Source organism: Cololabis saira, chromosome 14, assembly GCF_033807715.1.
Source record: "Cololabis saira isolate AMF1-May2022 chromosome 14, fColSai1.1, whole genome shotgun sequence".
In the NCBI taxonomy this organism is placed as follows: Eukaryota; Metazoa; Chordata; class Actinopteri; order Beloniformes; family Belonidae; genus Cololabis; species Cololabis saira.
In genome coordinates, this window is record NC_084600.1 from 33,449,562 (window position 1) to 33,465,728 (window position 16,167).

General features: G+C 41.0%; 1 protein-coding gene across 2 annotated transcripts in view; it reads left to right on the forward strand.

Annotated features, from left to right (window-relative positions):
• Positions 1–16,167, forward strand: part of acsl6 (acyl-CoA synthetase long chain family member 6) — a 45,821-nt gene that overhangs the window by 16,984 nt on the left and 12,670 nt on the right. For both annotated transcript variants that reach the window (XM_061740501.1, XM_061740502.1), the window contains 8 exons: positions 4,298–4,518; positions 6,886–7,000; positions 7,746–7,810; positions 9,025–9,126; positions 9,248–9,347; positions 11,291–11,469; positions 13,485–13,517; positions 15,181–15,232. In XM_061740501.1, coding sequence (XP_061596485.1) covers positions 4,298–4,518; positions 6,886–7,000; positions 7,746–7,810; positions 9,025–9,126; positions 9,248–9,347; positions 11,291–11,469; positions 13,485–13,517; positions 15,181–15,232 — 867 coding nt within the window. The remainder of the gene's footprint in view (positions 1–4,297; positions 4,519–6,885; positions 7,001–7,745; positions 7,811–9,024; positions 9,127–9,247; positions 9,348–11,290; positions 11,470–13,484; positions 13,518–15,180; positions 15,233–16,167) is intronic.

Consider the following 16,167-nt stretch of genomic DNA (forward strand, 5'->3'; position numbering starts at 1 on the left):
GTAACGCGTAATAAAAATGAAACGATCATAAGTAAATGCATTTTGATTTTTGCTGGGATTACTGATGGTAGGTTGGAGCCTATTGTTGGCGGATGTTCAGACCTCCTATAAAAGCAAATATTTGGGCTGGTGTGGTGAGGGCTCACACAATGCCCAGACGGAAACGCGGAAGTGGTGGTCTCTGAAAAGCAATGTTGATGCAATTCAGTGTGGAAAAGGTTAGAAAACCATTCTCAAACAACCTGGAGTTAAAGTTTTAAGAGTTCTTGTTGAATAAATAGTGGAAACGTGAATAAAACATGTTCTTCATTCCAGGTGGTATTATTTCCCTATTTCCCATCCCAATAATATTATGCCTACTATGATCCGGTGATTTTTATGTTTTATTTTTTTAAATGCAAACACAGGATATAGTAATTTTTAAAAGTAATGCGTTTCATTATTAGTGCTATTTGATCTCCAGTGATATGTTCCCCTGTAGTACGATGTGTACTGAGTTGTTTATTTAAGCAGCAACATAGTGAAACAAAAACAATCATATTTCAACTCGCTCTAAATTCAGTAACAGATCAGATGTTAGATCAGCCCTATTAAAACCAGTAATGTCTGCAAACGGGGCGTTTATCCACTCCTCTTCATCGTTTCCGGATTGACATGGAGCATGTATGGATGCAGAGGTGTGCTTTTATCAACCAGATACAGCTTTTGTTATTTTCCAGATCTTTGCACACTGGGTCACGGAGTCTTTTATTGAGAGCCGGTCCAGGGCTGTTTGCCCCATTCTGCTTCCCCGCCGTCAACACTGCGGCTAGAACTGCAGCCAAAGCAAACAAAATAATCATTGGAGACAACCCAAAACAATCCTGGGATTCAGATACCACTTTGAACCATTTTAATTTACATATTTCTACAGTGATGCGTTTAAAATGTGTGGAGACAATCTGGATTTAGATTGAGTCACTTATTCTTGATGGCCAGCAGTTGCAGGAAACTAATAAACTTCTCGACTACGATGGTGAGTCATTTGCATCATACTTCTCTCCCTTTTTAAGAGACAAAAAATTCAAAAGTCAAACCTTTTTCTTATAATATCAGAAAACGTGTCAAGCTTTCTTTATTATTGCCAACAAAACATCTTGTATCCTAAACTGTAATGTGGAGCAATATAATATAAGAAGTGGAATATAAATAATGTAGAAGACGGCTGTGACGGAAAATAATAACTATTGATTTACCTTTTGTAGCTACTGAAATTAGTGTATTAAACACTACTTGAGTGTATTATAACAATATGGTTTTAAAAAGGGTCATTGTTTGTCTCTTACAGTTGCAGACTGGTTTGCACTAGTCAAGTAGATATTGTGGAGTGAATTGGTGGATTGATGAATTATCTGTGAATTTTGTTTAAACTGTTTATAACCATGTTATTCTGTCTTAATGAAGTTAAGCTCAGAAACATGCAGAGTACTCATGCTTCCCAGGAAGTCAAAAACTGTAAATAGGAAAAGGTTGGGGGTTTTTCTCGCTGTCAGTTATTGTTGGAAGTATTTGCAAACATGTTTCTAACGTTAGGAAAGCCTATTTTTCCGCTCTGTTTCAGCGAGGCTGTCCTCAGAAACATCACCATTATGTGTGTTTCAATATATTGGGACTAATTCCTCCTGAATAATGACATTTGCATGCTAAAGAGAGAGCTAAAACACCAGGTGGAGTGGCTTATTTATTCAGGATATAGTCAGGAGGCACACATGACGAGTCTGCCGTGTTTTCCATCACTAACTTATGTTGCTTATGATTTACCAACACTCAAACAGCTTCAATTCCCCAATTGTCATTCCTGGAACTGCAGACATCTTTAAAAATGGACACCAAAATAGAAAACAAAAAGAGGAAATATCCGTCTACTCTTACGGGTTGCAAACGAAGGGGGAATCCTGCAGAGTTAAAGGCACAGTAGCATTCTGGTTTCAGACACATCAGAGGGACACGGTGGTTCTCTGGGCACAGGTGGTAGTTTCAGTCGCAGCAGAAACTTGATGATGCTTCAGGTCCGGGTAGTTGTTTGGGGAAGAAGTGTCAGGGAATTCACCAGGGAGCGCCTGGTGGTACTATCCTGTAGAGGTGATGAGCTTACAGCTAAGGAGTTGTAGAGTATGACAGGGGGTTGTAAAGTGTTGGTTCTGCTTTACAAAATGTAGAGATGACTGGTGTTTTCTTTGCACATGCACGCTTGCGTACGGGAGTTTGTATCGTAGTACAACTTGAATGTTAAAACATTATTTCATACAAGTGGACATTTTATCTAGAGAAAGCATAAGGACCTCTTTTTTTTTTTTTTTCTCTCTTTTCTTTTTTTTGGATATATTATTAATGTGCTAACCCACAAGTTTATGTTCATGTTTTTCTACTTATTTTTATTAGTTTTTGCACGGTGAATATACAGATAATTTTTGTAATCTGGTAAAAATGTGCATTTGTAATAACCTTAAAATCCAATAAAGACAAAATAAGTGACAAAAAAAACAAAACATTATTTCATAAGTTTGGTATGCAAAGATTATGTTGGGGGTTACTTTATAAAATGCACTACATTAAAACCCTTCAAGATGCAGAGGTTCCTCGTTTGACTTACGGCGTGGCAGGTTGACAGCGCACAGGCTCAAACAGTGCGGTATGTGGCCTCTGAGTCTTTGGATGACCTCTCATGAGAACAGACAGATCTTGTTATCTGCTTCTAGGAGACATCCTTTTTACCTCCCTGCAAAGATACAGACAGTTTTCTTAACAAATGTTCCCAAAACAGACCCAGTTTTTATTCAAGTCACCTGCTTTTTTTCTTTTAATGAAAAGAAAACACTCATCCATTAAAAACTAATATTTAGTTTATATTCTTTCATTGGCTGATTGCACTGCAAAGTCGTTCAGGGTCAGGTTCTTGGCGTGGGCAGTCAGAAATTTGGCACCTTAAAGAGTTAAAGACAAAGGAAGCTGCCTTCAGCATTTTTTTAAAAGACTGAACTTTTAGCAGTTTGTTTTCATGACCTTCAACTGTGCACAAGGCACTTAAACATGGCCTGCATAGGTGCTGATCAGTACCAAGTTATCATGTTTATTTTTCAGATATAAGGCTTCTTGCATTCCAGCGTCTCCTCTGCAACGTAAAGGAAAAACATGGTGACTTGAAATAAAGGCTGAAGTGAGCAAGGCAGCGTTCCCACAGCCTCAGATAATTCATACTTCTCTCTTTGACTGTCTCGTCATGTTTGAGGCGGGTTGTACGTGCACGTGTGTGGGAGACGAGGAGGAAGTAATTCTGATAGAGCGTGAACCGTGGGAGAGAGAGAGCGCTAATAAGCCGCTCCTACACTAACAGCGGGAATGTTGGGTAAAAAGTCCTCACTCCACTGATTTTCAGATATTCATTTTGGTGGAGGAGTTGAAAGGTCATGAAACACTGTTTTTCAGATGAGTGAGCCAAATAATTTGAAATACAAGAAAGAGAAACCCGCAGACGGGTGTTTTGCACGTGTGCTACTTTATGCAAGTCCGTTAACTTCCGCTGAAAATATCAAAAGCTTCCTTCGCCACTTCCGGGCCATGTGCCTTCAGATGTGAGTAATGAGCTGCTTTTGACTCTTGCGCCATTTAATGTGTCATTATTACATAATTTAATCACACATTTGTACACCTTCTGCTTGCAGTCCCAGGTAACGTAGGTGTACTCCTGGATCTGTAAACCACTTGGGTTAAAAGATGAGTAAATGTACAATCGTAGGGTAACTGGAGTCAGTGTTTTGTTTTTTAGTTTCACTGTGGGCAGCTGCTTACATTTTCACATCAGTAATTTTATGCTGATGTTTGCAGGCGACTGCCACCTGCCAGACAGTGGTTCAGCCTCTGTCAGTCCCTCGTCTTCTTCTTTAGGGTTTTTTGTTTTCTTGTACCGTCAGCAGAAACCATGGTTGTCTGGTCGTCTGTAGATGGCAGTGGGTTTCCTGCTATGCTGCCAAAACATGCAGATCAGAAAAAAAGTGAAAACCTTTGCAACTGACTTGTTAAAGTTTTTTTTTTTTTTTTAATATATCAGTTCATAGACTTTAAACTTTGGACAGTTTCCTGTTATGTTCGAATTACCTATGTAACCTAGTGAGTTTTTTTTTTTTAAACATCCACCAGGACTCTCTAAAACAGGACTGACTTTGTGGGTTATACAAGAAATCGTTGAGATTTTGATAAATTTGCACACGTGGTACATATATAAAATGATTTTTTGCCCTTTTGGTCCTTTTCCCTGCAGAGCTGAGTTCAACTCTGATGGAGAAGATGCAGGCCCAGGAGATAATGAGCAGCCTGAGGATACCAGAGATGGACGAGCTCAGCCAGTTCTTCCGATCCCTTCCAACGTCCACGCTCGTGGGCATCGGTGCTTTGACTGCCGTGTTGGCGTACTGGTTTGCCACCAGACCTCGTCCCATCAAGCCTCCCTGCAGCCTGAGGCACCAGTCTGAGGAAGTGCCGGTGAGACTCCCACGTGCACCGTGCTGCAGATTTGAATGCACACTCATTCTACAAAAATGGATGAACTCAGTGGACGTTAGCAGTTGTGTTTTACTTCCCCTCCCAGAAAGGCGTGCCTCTTCTTGACTCATAGCAATAGGCTTCATGAGGAAGGAAAGAGTGCATTGGGTTTGAAACAAAACAAAACTGCAAATATGCTCACAACCTTGCACACGCCACAAAATGTGTGTGAAGTTGGTGAATAAAGTCTGGGATATGCTTGCAGTTCAGACCGCGTACGCATCATGGCCGCCACGCGTATCCTGCGTTCATTTGACGCGTCGACGTGCACGTTCTCAAAAAGACACTGAACGCGTACGCGACCTGCAGTTCTCGCTGTGGCCGCGAGTGGAGCTGGTCCCGGTCTGATACCAGCTGGTCCCGGTCAGATACCAGCTGGCCACAAGTGACGACGCGGAGGTCGCTGGCGCCGTTTCCTTTGCCAAGATCGCAACCAAAGCAATGTTATAATCTCCTACATCAGTGGTTCCCAACCTTTTCCAACTCAGGGCCCACTTTTATGTCTCAAAAATGTTCGCGGCCCACCTCCGAACTTTTTAATTCTCCCTGTTGCTAGCCGGCTATCCATCTTTATACTCCAGTTTCAGGTATCAGCATAAAACGTAAATAAGTCAAGTGCAATGCAGTCCCGCTGCAAAGTGGTCCGACCGATCACAACAAAAGTTCCTATCGCTCATTTGCTTGTCACATGTCTAATACTTGAAGGAAAACAAAACAAAATAATGAAAATAATATTTAAACATTTTTAATATCATTTTAAACATACGGTAACTGAGTTTTAACATTTAAAACATTATTTCTGTGTATTTTTATATAATTGTATTCCCCCCCCCACAAAAATCATACTTTTTTGGAATTGATTTGGCAGCCCACTTGCAATACCTTCGCGGCCCACCAGGGGGGCGCGGCCCCCAGGTTGGGAATCACTGTCCTACATCATCCAATGGTGTCATGTTAACTTGTTTGTTGTTCCAATCCGCTACTGCTACTAGCGCTGCTACTAAATATTTAATCACTTTTACAACTGTTGCTCTGCTTACTGCCCCCTATCGGTCACCGCCGGTATGGCGCGCTCTCCTCGCGTACTACACGAGCAACGTTGTAGTTGGTGGTGCACGCGAACGGACGCAAACGCAAGCACCAACAGCAAGTATATCCCAGGCTTTAGACTAACCTGGTTCCCTTTAACCACCATGCCCCAAACACTTGCTGACAGGTGAGGGTGACGACACTTGCGGTCAATGCATCTTTTCACCTAAGGATGTATTTAACTCGTTAACAGCTTATAGCTCATATGACTGTTGCAATTGAAGTTGAGTATAAAGCATAAAACTGTGACCCTGAATCGGTTGGAGGTCTCTGGGGTCACGGCCTCATGAAACACAGTTTCCTCAAATCATTTTTCCATTATACACACCTCACATCACAGAAGAGGTTCGGAGAATTATATGTAAAAAAAAAATAAACGGATACAGGCACTATGACTCCACGTGTTAGTTTTGATCATATCTGCATACGTCTAAATGGATGAGCCCCCCCGCGGCGTTCCCACAGGAGGGTCCTTCAGGTCTGAATGGTTTGAGCAGTGAAACTACAGTTGAACAAAAAACTACACTACAAATTGCTGTGCGTTTTGAGTTACGAGTTTCATAACCTGCTGACTACTAAATCTAGTCATCTCAAAGTTTGCTTCAACCGTTTTTTTTTTTAGTTTTTTTTTTTTTACTTCTCACCCAGAATCCATCAGCAGTAAACACCCCGGGGGACAAACTTTAGTCCAGCTCAGCTGGGATATACAGGACTGTCTCAGAAAATTAGAATATAGTGATTTTCTGCAATTACAAAAACAAAAATGTCATACATTCTGGATTAATTACAAATCAACTGAAATATTGAAAGCCTTTTATTATTTTAATATTGCTGATCATGGCTTACAGCTTAAGAAAACTCAAATATCCTATCTCAAAAAATTAGAATATTCTGGGAATCTTAATCTTAAACTGTAAGCCAGAATCAGCAATATTAAAATAATAAAAGGCTTTCAATATTTCAGTTGATTTGTAATGAATCCAGAATGTATGACATTTTTGTTTTTTTAATTGCATTAAAGAAAATAAAGAACTTTATCACAATATTCTAATTAGAGTAGAGGTATTTAAGAAGGGACAAGGGAGATGGATCATCCATCTGTCTGTCTGTCCTTCTGACCCAGAAGAACTAGATTCAAAACTCCTCGTGTTCACAGAAAAAGAAGTGGCGCTCTGATGTTTTCTTCATATTTTGTCTTTCTCCTCCGGTTTTTGTCAGCATGAAGATGGCGGGCGACGCTCCATGATGGGCGACCCCTCCAAACTCCTGGCCCATTACCACGACGACGCCAGGACGATGTACGAGGTGTTCCAGAGAGGCCTCCACATATCTGGTGGGTTGGATGTAAGGAGGAAAACCAGAAGAATCATAGCAAGCTGGTGCTGGTGGCTGACTGTATAAATTCATAAAGGGCAGCATTTCTGTCTATTTTCTTCCACCAGTAAAACTCCCAAGAGATTTTTAGAGTAATTAAAGATCGAGCATCGGCTTGTGTAACATAAACATAAAATAAACATACACACTCTGGCCAGAAGCCATAATCTGAACCCCTGCAGACAGGAGGTGAACACGGTCTGACAGAGTTGGATGCTCGCTGTGAAACCACCAATTATATCTCTGCTAGAGATACAATGTCTCTTCTGGTTTCCACGGCAATGGTCATCTTTGTGTCACAGCTCACAGCCAAAGAACCTAAAATTGAGCGATTGATTCAGCATATAGGCTTCCAGCTGCACCGGCTCCATTTATACACGACTCTTGTGTTTATTTATAAACCATTTAAAGATTAGAGTAGCGAGTGGCAGAAATTGAGTGTGGCCTCATCATACAGATGATTTGTTTTTTGTTGTTAGATGGCATGCTAAAAGCACAAAACGGCTCACAAACCACACTGTAATGAGTCTATTATGTATTTGAGGCTATTCATTTGATCCTCGTAGTTGTGTCAGACGTGGTCGTCTTAGCCAGCATGGTGGATTTTTTTAAGTTTTTGGTTACAGAGTAATATTTGATTTTGCTTTGGTTGGAAAACGAAAAAGGAAAAAGTTCCTGGTTTTAGCTCCCTGTGTGTTCAACAGGTGATGGACCCTGCTTAGGCTCGCGACTGCCCAACCAGCCTTACAAATGGATGTCCTACAAAGAGGTAGGTGCCATTCAGACATTCAGGGGACGGTAAATCTCCGCACTTGACAAGCTGAAGTCGTAGCTGGGAAAATGACAAAATGCATTTAAAAAAAAAGGTGCTCAGGAGCCGCCACAGTCGAATGTCGCAAGATGCGTCTCGTGTGGGAACGAAGCGAAGACGTGGGCTGATCTTTGTTTATCGTAGTAATCCAGCAGCTCATCCGCATTTTCACTGATCGACGTGTCTCTGGATAAGATACCGGATGCTGTAAAGGAACAAAAGACAACGTAATAAGCGTACAGATGCGCTGTTCTAGACAGACAACCACCACCTCAGGAGAGCGGAGCTGGTATCGACGACAAGGGAAGAACGGCAATTTTGCAGAACTGAACACGGGTGTAATGTTATCACCTTAAGGGCTACAGAAACTTTTATTTCAGGTGACGGCTCCTGCGTCCTGGAGGACACGTCTCCGGCCCGGCCACTGTGTTGGGCGGACCTTTTTTGATTTTTGATATAATCTGTCATTTAACTCCCAGATTGTCTGAAAACTCCCCTCATCCCTTGAAGCAGTTTCAGGCTCCAGCATCTCTGAACACAAAAGCTCATGTTTTGGGGAGTCAGCAGGTGCCTGGAGGAAAATTTTATTGGAAAAGGTGTGTAGAAGTCGGAAATGGTGTCATCCTCGACTGTGTTTTTTTATTTTCTTGTTTTTCCTGCCATCCCTCCTCCCACCCCAGTTCCCGGGATAGCTTGACAGATCTGGGCCTGCTCGATGAAGCCGATGCACAATTAACCTCAGATGGAAAAATAAGTCCTGAGACCGCTGGTGAGAAGGGAGACTAGTCATCTTTGCTCTCCAAGTGCAGGAACATCAGTCATGTCTTCTTTTATGTCTTTCACAATCGCGGGTACTTCTGGCGGCTCTGCGGTTTACGTAACAGTTAGATTATCTTTGCGTTTCTCCTCAGGGGAAAACTCTGGATGTTTCCAAAAAGAGTCTAAAATTAGGCGCGTGACCTTTTTCCGCTTTTTATTGTGAAAGAATTGTTGAAAAATAATCACGGGTGTCCTCTTTTCTTTTTTTTTTCCTTATTTTGGACATAGTCATCATAATCATCCAGATTGCATCATAATCATCCAGATTGCTCATTACGATCGTAACCAAAACTCCTACCATGTATTCTCCAAGACAACTGAATGAAAGTGACGGTGGTGTTCTCGTTCCCCAGGTGACGGCCCGGGCGGAGCATCTGGGTTCGGGCCTCCTGCACCAGGGCTGCCTGGCCAACCCCAACCAGTTCATAGGAGTGTTTGCTCAGAACAGGCCGGAGGTGACCGCCGCTCTTTAAGCTTCTCTAATGATGATGATGATGAAGATGCACTCCGACCATTTCACCTGAAGGTCCTGCTTTGTTTGCTTACGTTTTCTTCTTTCAATGTGTGTGATTTCAGTGGATCATCTCAGAGCTGGCGTGCTACACCTACTCCATGGTGGTGGTTCCACTTTATGACACATTAGGCGCGGACGCGATACGGTTCATCATCAACACCGGTAGGCACACGCACCGCCAAACACACCTCAGTACTTAGAAGAGGAAATAACTACTAACCTCTTAGGTGTTCAAGTATGTGACTGACTCGAGCAGGAGCTTAGTTTAGTTTAGTTTATTTTGCACATAAAACATAACAGTAAAAAAACAAAGGTCTAATGAAGCATTGTGCAGGAGAGGTGGAAGCCAAAAAGGCTTATGAAAATGCCTCCCTTTTATAAAACAACAATAATAACGGCAAAAGCAAAAATACAATATAGAAATAGATAATATAAGACAGAAAAAGACAATTTAACATGAAAAAGAAAAACATTACTGAATTATTGAAAGATGGAAAAAAAAATGAAGGAAATGTAGTATAATTGCATGAAAAAAAGTACAATTTAAAAACTCCAGATGCGTTTCTGATCTTAACTAAAAAAAGATTTTTTTAGCTTCCATCACAGGACCTCCCTTCACTGGGGAAAGCTTTGTTTCTTCTTTTAAAAGACGACAGATGCCGTGGAAACAATGCCAAAGGGGCTACCGAATGTGTTAATAGGAAAACTGAACTGAATTTACCAACGAAGTCAAGAAAAGAATGCACATTATTTATTTATTTTCATTCAGGAAAACATGTCTGGCCAGTTCAAAGAGCACACTGTTTGTGTTCTCTGCTGCTCAGTGTATCTAAGTGAACCCTGGCCTGCCAAAGTCAGGTCCTTCATTATAGCGGGATAGGGTCGTCACCAGCTTGTCTTAGGTCCAGTTCAAAGTGGCCTCAGCATGAAGGAGACAAGAATTGGCATTGCGCGTCCCTCAAATGTCGGCCGGCTCCGTCACACGTGGTTTGAGTTTCTCGTTACAGCAGTTTTCTGCGGCTCCTTCTCGGGATGTTGCTATAGCAGCCTAGCACTCTTCACTGTGGTGCCACTCAAAGTGACAAAACTTGCTTATAATTTTTGAAAATATCCATGTCTGTAGATGCTATTTTGGTATGATAACCCTTCCTGAGTGGCAGCTGTATCATCCTTTATTTGCATGATAAAGACCAGTTTGTGACATTAACCTAGTGGCTGTTATAGTTTCATAGGAGCCTAATGATGTTCTTTTAGTTTAAGACTCACAATGACCTGTAACAATGATATAGTATGGGTATATTATACATTTCCTGAATCCTTATGGTCCTGTGAGTATTCCAGTTTTTGTATTGTGTGTCTCTGTTGTTCCTAGATAACACAGGGCTAAAAGATAGTATATCTTTTAGGCGAAAATTGTGTAAAAATGTGTGTTTATAGTTTAAAGAGCTGCAGTGACCTCTATGTTGGTCAGAAAGATTCACATCTTAGCTTGAATGAATGCTTAAAAGGTCCCCTTTAAAATGATACCAAAAACAATATTGAAACATTGACAGATATCCTGTACATGAGTCTAAACCAGGATATACACCAACATCTAAAATGTAATTTTCTGAAAGGGGTGGGTAACTTCATGAGCTGATAACTATGATACAGTTGTCACTCAGGAAGGGTTATTGTAATAAAATATAATCTATAGACATGGATCTTTTCAAAAATCACAAGTAAGTTTTGTCACCTTGAGTGGTACTGACAAGTGAAATTTTGGGCTAAATGTCTTTAGTGTCTCATCAAGATGTAAAGTCCACTTTTATTCCTGATTATAATCCAGTTGTGTTCCACTTCAGTCCAGTTCATAAAGCCTCAAACAGAATCACTTATCGCCAGCTGGGATACAATATTATAACCATTAACTGTTTACTTTGTTCAAAAATAAGTAAGAAACAGATTGTGGATTATCTTATTCTTTGGATGTTGTCCATCAAAAATCTGTTCAAATTTGCACTGAATTTCCACTCCATCTTTGCTTTTGTTCTTTTTTGTTGTCATTATTTTGTCTGATATTCACACAAGGGTGCATGTGCACTTGTGTGCTTGCTTAATTTCAGCTGACATCTCTACGGTCATCTGCGATAAAGTGGACAAAGCTCAGGTGCTTCTGGACAACGTGGAGCGGAAGGAGACCCCCGGCCTGCGAAGAATCATCCTGATGGACGCCTTTGAGTCCGCCCTCCTGGAGCTGGGGAGGAGCTGCGGCGTCCACGTGCAGAGCATACAGGAAGTCGAGGTGCAGCATGCACAAACGACACTCCCAAACTCTACACAACTCATTTCAGGAAACTGCTTAATGCAGCCGATGTGAAACATATATTTTAAATGATGAAAGGAATTACGGAGAACACGTGCTGGAAAACAGTCAGCCGCCTCAGTGTCTCCCAGAGCTGTCAGCTCTGTCACCTACACCTTTCTGGGAATAGGTGACATTACTGGATTGCAAATTAAAAATACATGCCCAAAAAATCGAGAGCACCATCTGACTAGATTGATTGATTGATTGATTGATTGATTGATTGATAGATAGATAGATAGATAGATAGATAGATAGATAGATAGATAGATAGATAGATAGATAGATAGATAGATAGATAGATAGATAGATAGATAGATAGATAGATAGATAGATAGATAGATAGATGACTTTATTCACCCCCAAGGGGAAAAGTTTGTTGTCATAGCAGTCCGGTATAAATACAATAGAATAGTAGAATAAAAACAAAACTGAGGTGGAAAAGAAAGGACACATGGACACTTGAAAAAACACAAGATAAATAAATAGGTAAGGTGCTATGGCAAGAATCAGAGTGCAAGGTGACAGGCAGATTCAGTCCAGGTGTGTGATGATCGTGGCTCTGACAGACGTGGATGAGTTATAGAGTTTAATTGCAGTCGTTAGGAACGATTTCTATGGCTTCCGTGTGTTTTTTTTACCTGAGGTTGTATCTACCACGACAGGTGTTTTATTGGTTATACAGTGGGGCAAAAAGGTATTTAGTCAACCACCAATTGTGCAAGTTCTCTCACTTAAAAAGATGAGAGGCCTGTAATTTTCATCATAGGTTCATTTCAACTATGAGAGACAGAATGGGGGGAAAGAATCCAGGAAATCACATTGTAGGGTTTTTACCGAATGAATTGGTAAATTCCTCAGTAAAATAAGTATTTGGTCAACTACAAACAAAGGAAGATGTCTGGCTTTCACAGACATCTGGCAGTGGGAATATTTGCACAACTGGTGTCTGACTAAATATTTGCCCCACTGTAAGTGTAAACGGTTCACTGTAAAAAGTATGTTGCACACTGATGGCTACAACTTCCTCATGTAGACTAGTGACGGTTAACAGTCCCGAATTTGACTACAGTATCATCCCCTGTGCATCGAGCCACAACAAACGGAGGCTATCTTTAGCCTTGGTAGACATGTACGCACGGGCCGGGTTCATGCCGGGGGAGATCTTTATCCGCCTTTGCGCTTCTTGCTCATTTGCAGTAACATTCCTCTGCTGTTTATTACCAGAACTGAGACGATTTCATTAGTTCTCTTACAACGGAGAGCCACATGAAAGTGATCCAGTAGATAATTGCGTTTGTCTCCGCAGCAGTTGCAGGGAGACAAGATTTCAGTCACACACGCAGATAACCATCTTTTTCTGAAATGTTCAACATTTATGGGATGGCCGGCTATTTCCCCACATTGTAGCCGGAGCCAGTGAGCCACCAGGTCGGAGATAAAAGCACTGGTTGATCTCTGACCCACTTTCAGAGATTTAAGATGTCAGATAAGGCAACATGCACAAATGTTGACATCTCCATTTTTTTAAGAAATGACTAGAAGGCTTAGTGGTTAGTACTGTTGCCACAGAAACTAGGTTTGACTCCCAGAGGTTGCATGTGTGGGGTTTTTCGTAGGGAACTCCAGCTTTATACCCAATCCAAAAACAAGTATGTGAGGTTGATGGTGTTTATAATTAATCTGTGATGAACTGTTGACCAGTCCAGGGATGTACCCCTGAAAAGAGCTGGGATACGGCCGTATATTCCTCTTTTTTTTTCTTCCATAAAACTATACATTCTAGTCTTGAACTGCCAAATGAAGACAGAAATGTCGAATCAAAACCAGTAAATCCAAACTGATTTATTAAAGGTGCCGCGGGGAATCACAAAATAGCTGTTTGATGATGTCACTGTCAAACTATTTATGCACTCTCAGTGATTTATAATTATTTTCATGGTGTTCTGTTACAGGCTCTGGGCAGAGATCACTACAGGAAGCCCATAGTAAGTACAACACAACAACTTTTTGTCACAATTATGAATAAATGAAGTTTTAGAAAATTACAAAAAGAGACGTATTCCCTTTCACAGCGTCCCTTTCTTGTGTTTAAGAGGAAGTGTGCATCATGGTCAGACTGCTCGTCACATGCTATGACCACTCCGCAGCATTTTCCCAGCAGCCTTGCTCAACTCCACGAGCAGTACCTGGCAACCCACTGGATGTTCCCACTGCTAACTAGTGTTGTAACACGTGCAGGAGTATTATCAGTACTCGAGTTGTAAAAGAAAATCAGGGGGGATGGTGGATTTTATCATATGGGGACAGATAATTTGTGCTGATTACAAATAATATAATATATTACAAATGATAGCACTGAACAAAACACCTGCAGAAATACTGCAGGAATGACATAGCAGCAGTTAAATGCAGCCTTCTGTAAGCTTTAAATATTCACTGGGCTTACATCAAATACATCAAAACACAACAATTAAAAACAGTTTTCTGAACTTATCAATATGACTCTGTCCTTCACAGGATAAGTAACATGGATCACTGCAAAAACTCAAAATCTTAACAAGAATATTTGTCCTATTTCTAGTTAAAATGTCTCATTTTAGTAAAAAAAAAATCTCATTATACTTAAAAACAAGAGTCATCACTGGAAAAAACAACAATTTTCACCTGTTTCAAGTAAATTTTCACTTGAAATAAGTAGAAAAATCTGCCAGTGGAACAAGATTTTTTTGCTTGTAATGAGAAGATAAATCTTGTCCCACTGGCAGATTTTTCTACTTATTTCAAGTGAAAATTTACTTGAAACAGGTGAAAATTGTCAAATAAGTTATTTTTCTGGTGTTATTTTTCTGGTGATGACTCAAAATGTTGAAATATCAGTAAAACCACATTCATTGATGAAATGACATAAGGGATGGAAAGGGGGGATGGCAGTTTTACAGGGGGGATGATTTTAGCCGTTTTTATTTCAGGGGGGATGCCACCCCCCCTCAACTCGAGTACTGAGTATTATACCATACATTAGCCTCTAGTAGCTGGGGAACCTCGTCTGGTCCTCCAGGTGGTCCCATCCCTGCCCGGCTATTCTGGACCATTTCTCTAACGTGGAGCAAACTGATAACATCTTATCGCTCTGACTGGATCCAAGTCTCTCCACTTGGCATCTTGGAGATATCGTCACTTGGAGAGTGACGATATCTTGAAGACCGTGGAAGGGAAAATCCAACAACACTGCAACTCGACTTAATAAACAAACTCCAGTTTACGTACCGTGTCCAAAGACTGCTGTCTTGGTCTGATCAGGAATGAGGATGCTGCTTCGGCTTTTCTTTTGAGGGCAAATATCAACTCCACTGATTTACCAGCTAAACTCAAATGACGCGTGTCAACTGATTTTTAAAGTAGGAGCACAAAAGTAAAGAAAGATCTGGTGCCTTTTGAAGGTTTTTTTCATGGATCTGCAGTTCATCCGAGGACATGCTGGGTAGTAAAAGGCCAAACAGCTCTGCTACTGGTGCGATGGACAGAAGAGCCGGAGCCATGTGGCTGCACCGATGGGAATTTCAAGCATTTTTATAAAGAGGCAGCAAAGTTGTCCTTCTCATATTGATGCTGAATTTCTTCTGACCCATGTCCCTCTTTTCTCCACAGCCACCAGCACCAGATGACCTGTCCATTGTGTGCTTCACCAGTGGAACCACAGGTAATACGCGCTTTTACTCGGTACTGGAAGTCACTCAGGGCGGGCAATGCAGCCTAGGAAGTTTATCTGTGCACCACATTTCAACAACGAGGCAAGTCAAGGTGCTTTACATGGTAAAACTGTGAATAATATCAGGAGTGAAAGAGGAAGCAATTTAAAAAAGTACAAATAGGAAAAAAAACTGTCAAACCATCCATCCATCCATCCATCCATCCCATCTCCAAAGTGAAGAATGCATTTGATGTTTTCTGTTAGAGCCTCCGTGATTTTTTTTTTACTAGAGATGGAAAAAAAACAAGTATTTCGGAAGAACATGGCAACCAGTCAGTACAATGTAAGGTGGTCCGTGCAGATGTACACACATGTGTAACCAGAGTGGCTGCGGGTCCTTAAAAAGTCTTAAGTTCCATTTTTGCTAAATAAGGCCTTTAAATGTCTTAATTTGTGTTAAATCTCTTAATTTTAGAGGGAATGTATCCAGTCATCATTAAAAAGTTTATTTCATCGTTTTGAGGAGAATCTCCAGAGGAGGTTCTAAATCTGTGTTGCCAGGTTGGGCAGGTTTCAGCCCAATTGGGCTGAAAAATATATATTTGGGTTGCTTTTCCTGGTTTTTACTAAATATTCATCCATCCATCCATTTTCCGCCGCTTATCCGGTCGCGGGGGCAGCAGTCTCAACAGAGATGCCCAGACTTCCTTCACCCCAAACATTTCCTCCTGTTCTTCCGAGGCGTTCCCAGGCCAGCCGAGAGACATAGTCTCTCCAGCTTTTATTAAATATTTTGGAGAAATTATTCACAAAAAAGTTGCTATTATGGCAGAGAAAAGTAGAAACATACACAATAAACTCACTGATATTATATTTGCTTTAATCTACTAAATTTAATTGTAGTCTTTGTTTGGAGCCTGACGTTGTTTTGGGCTATTAAGTGG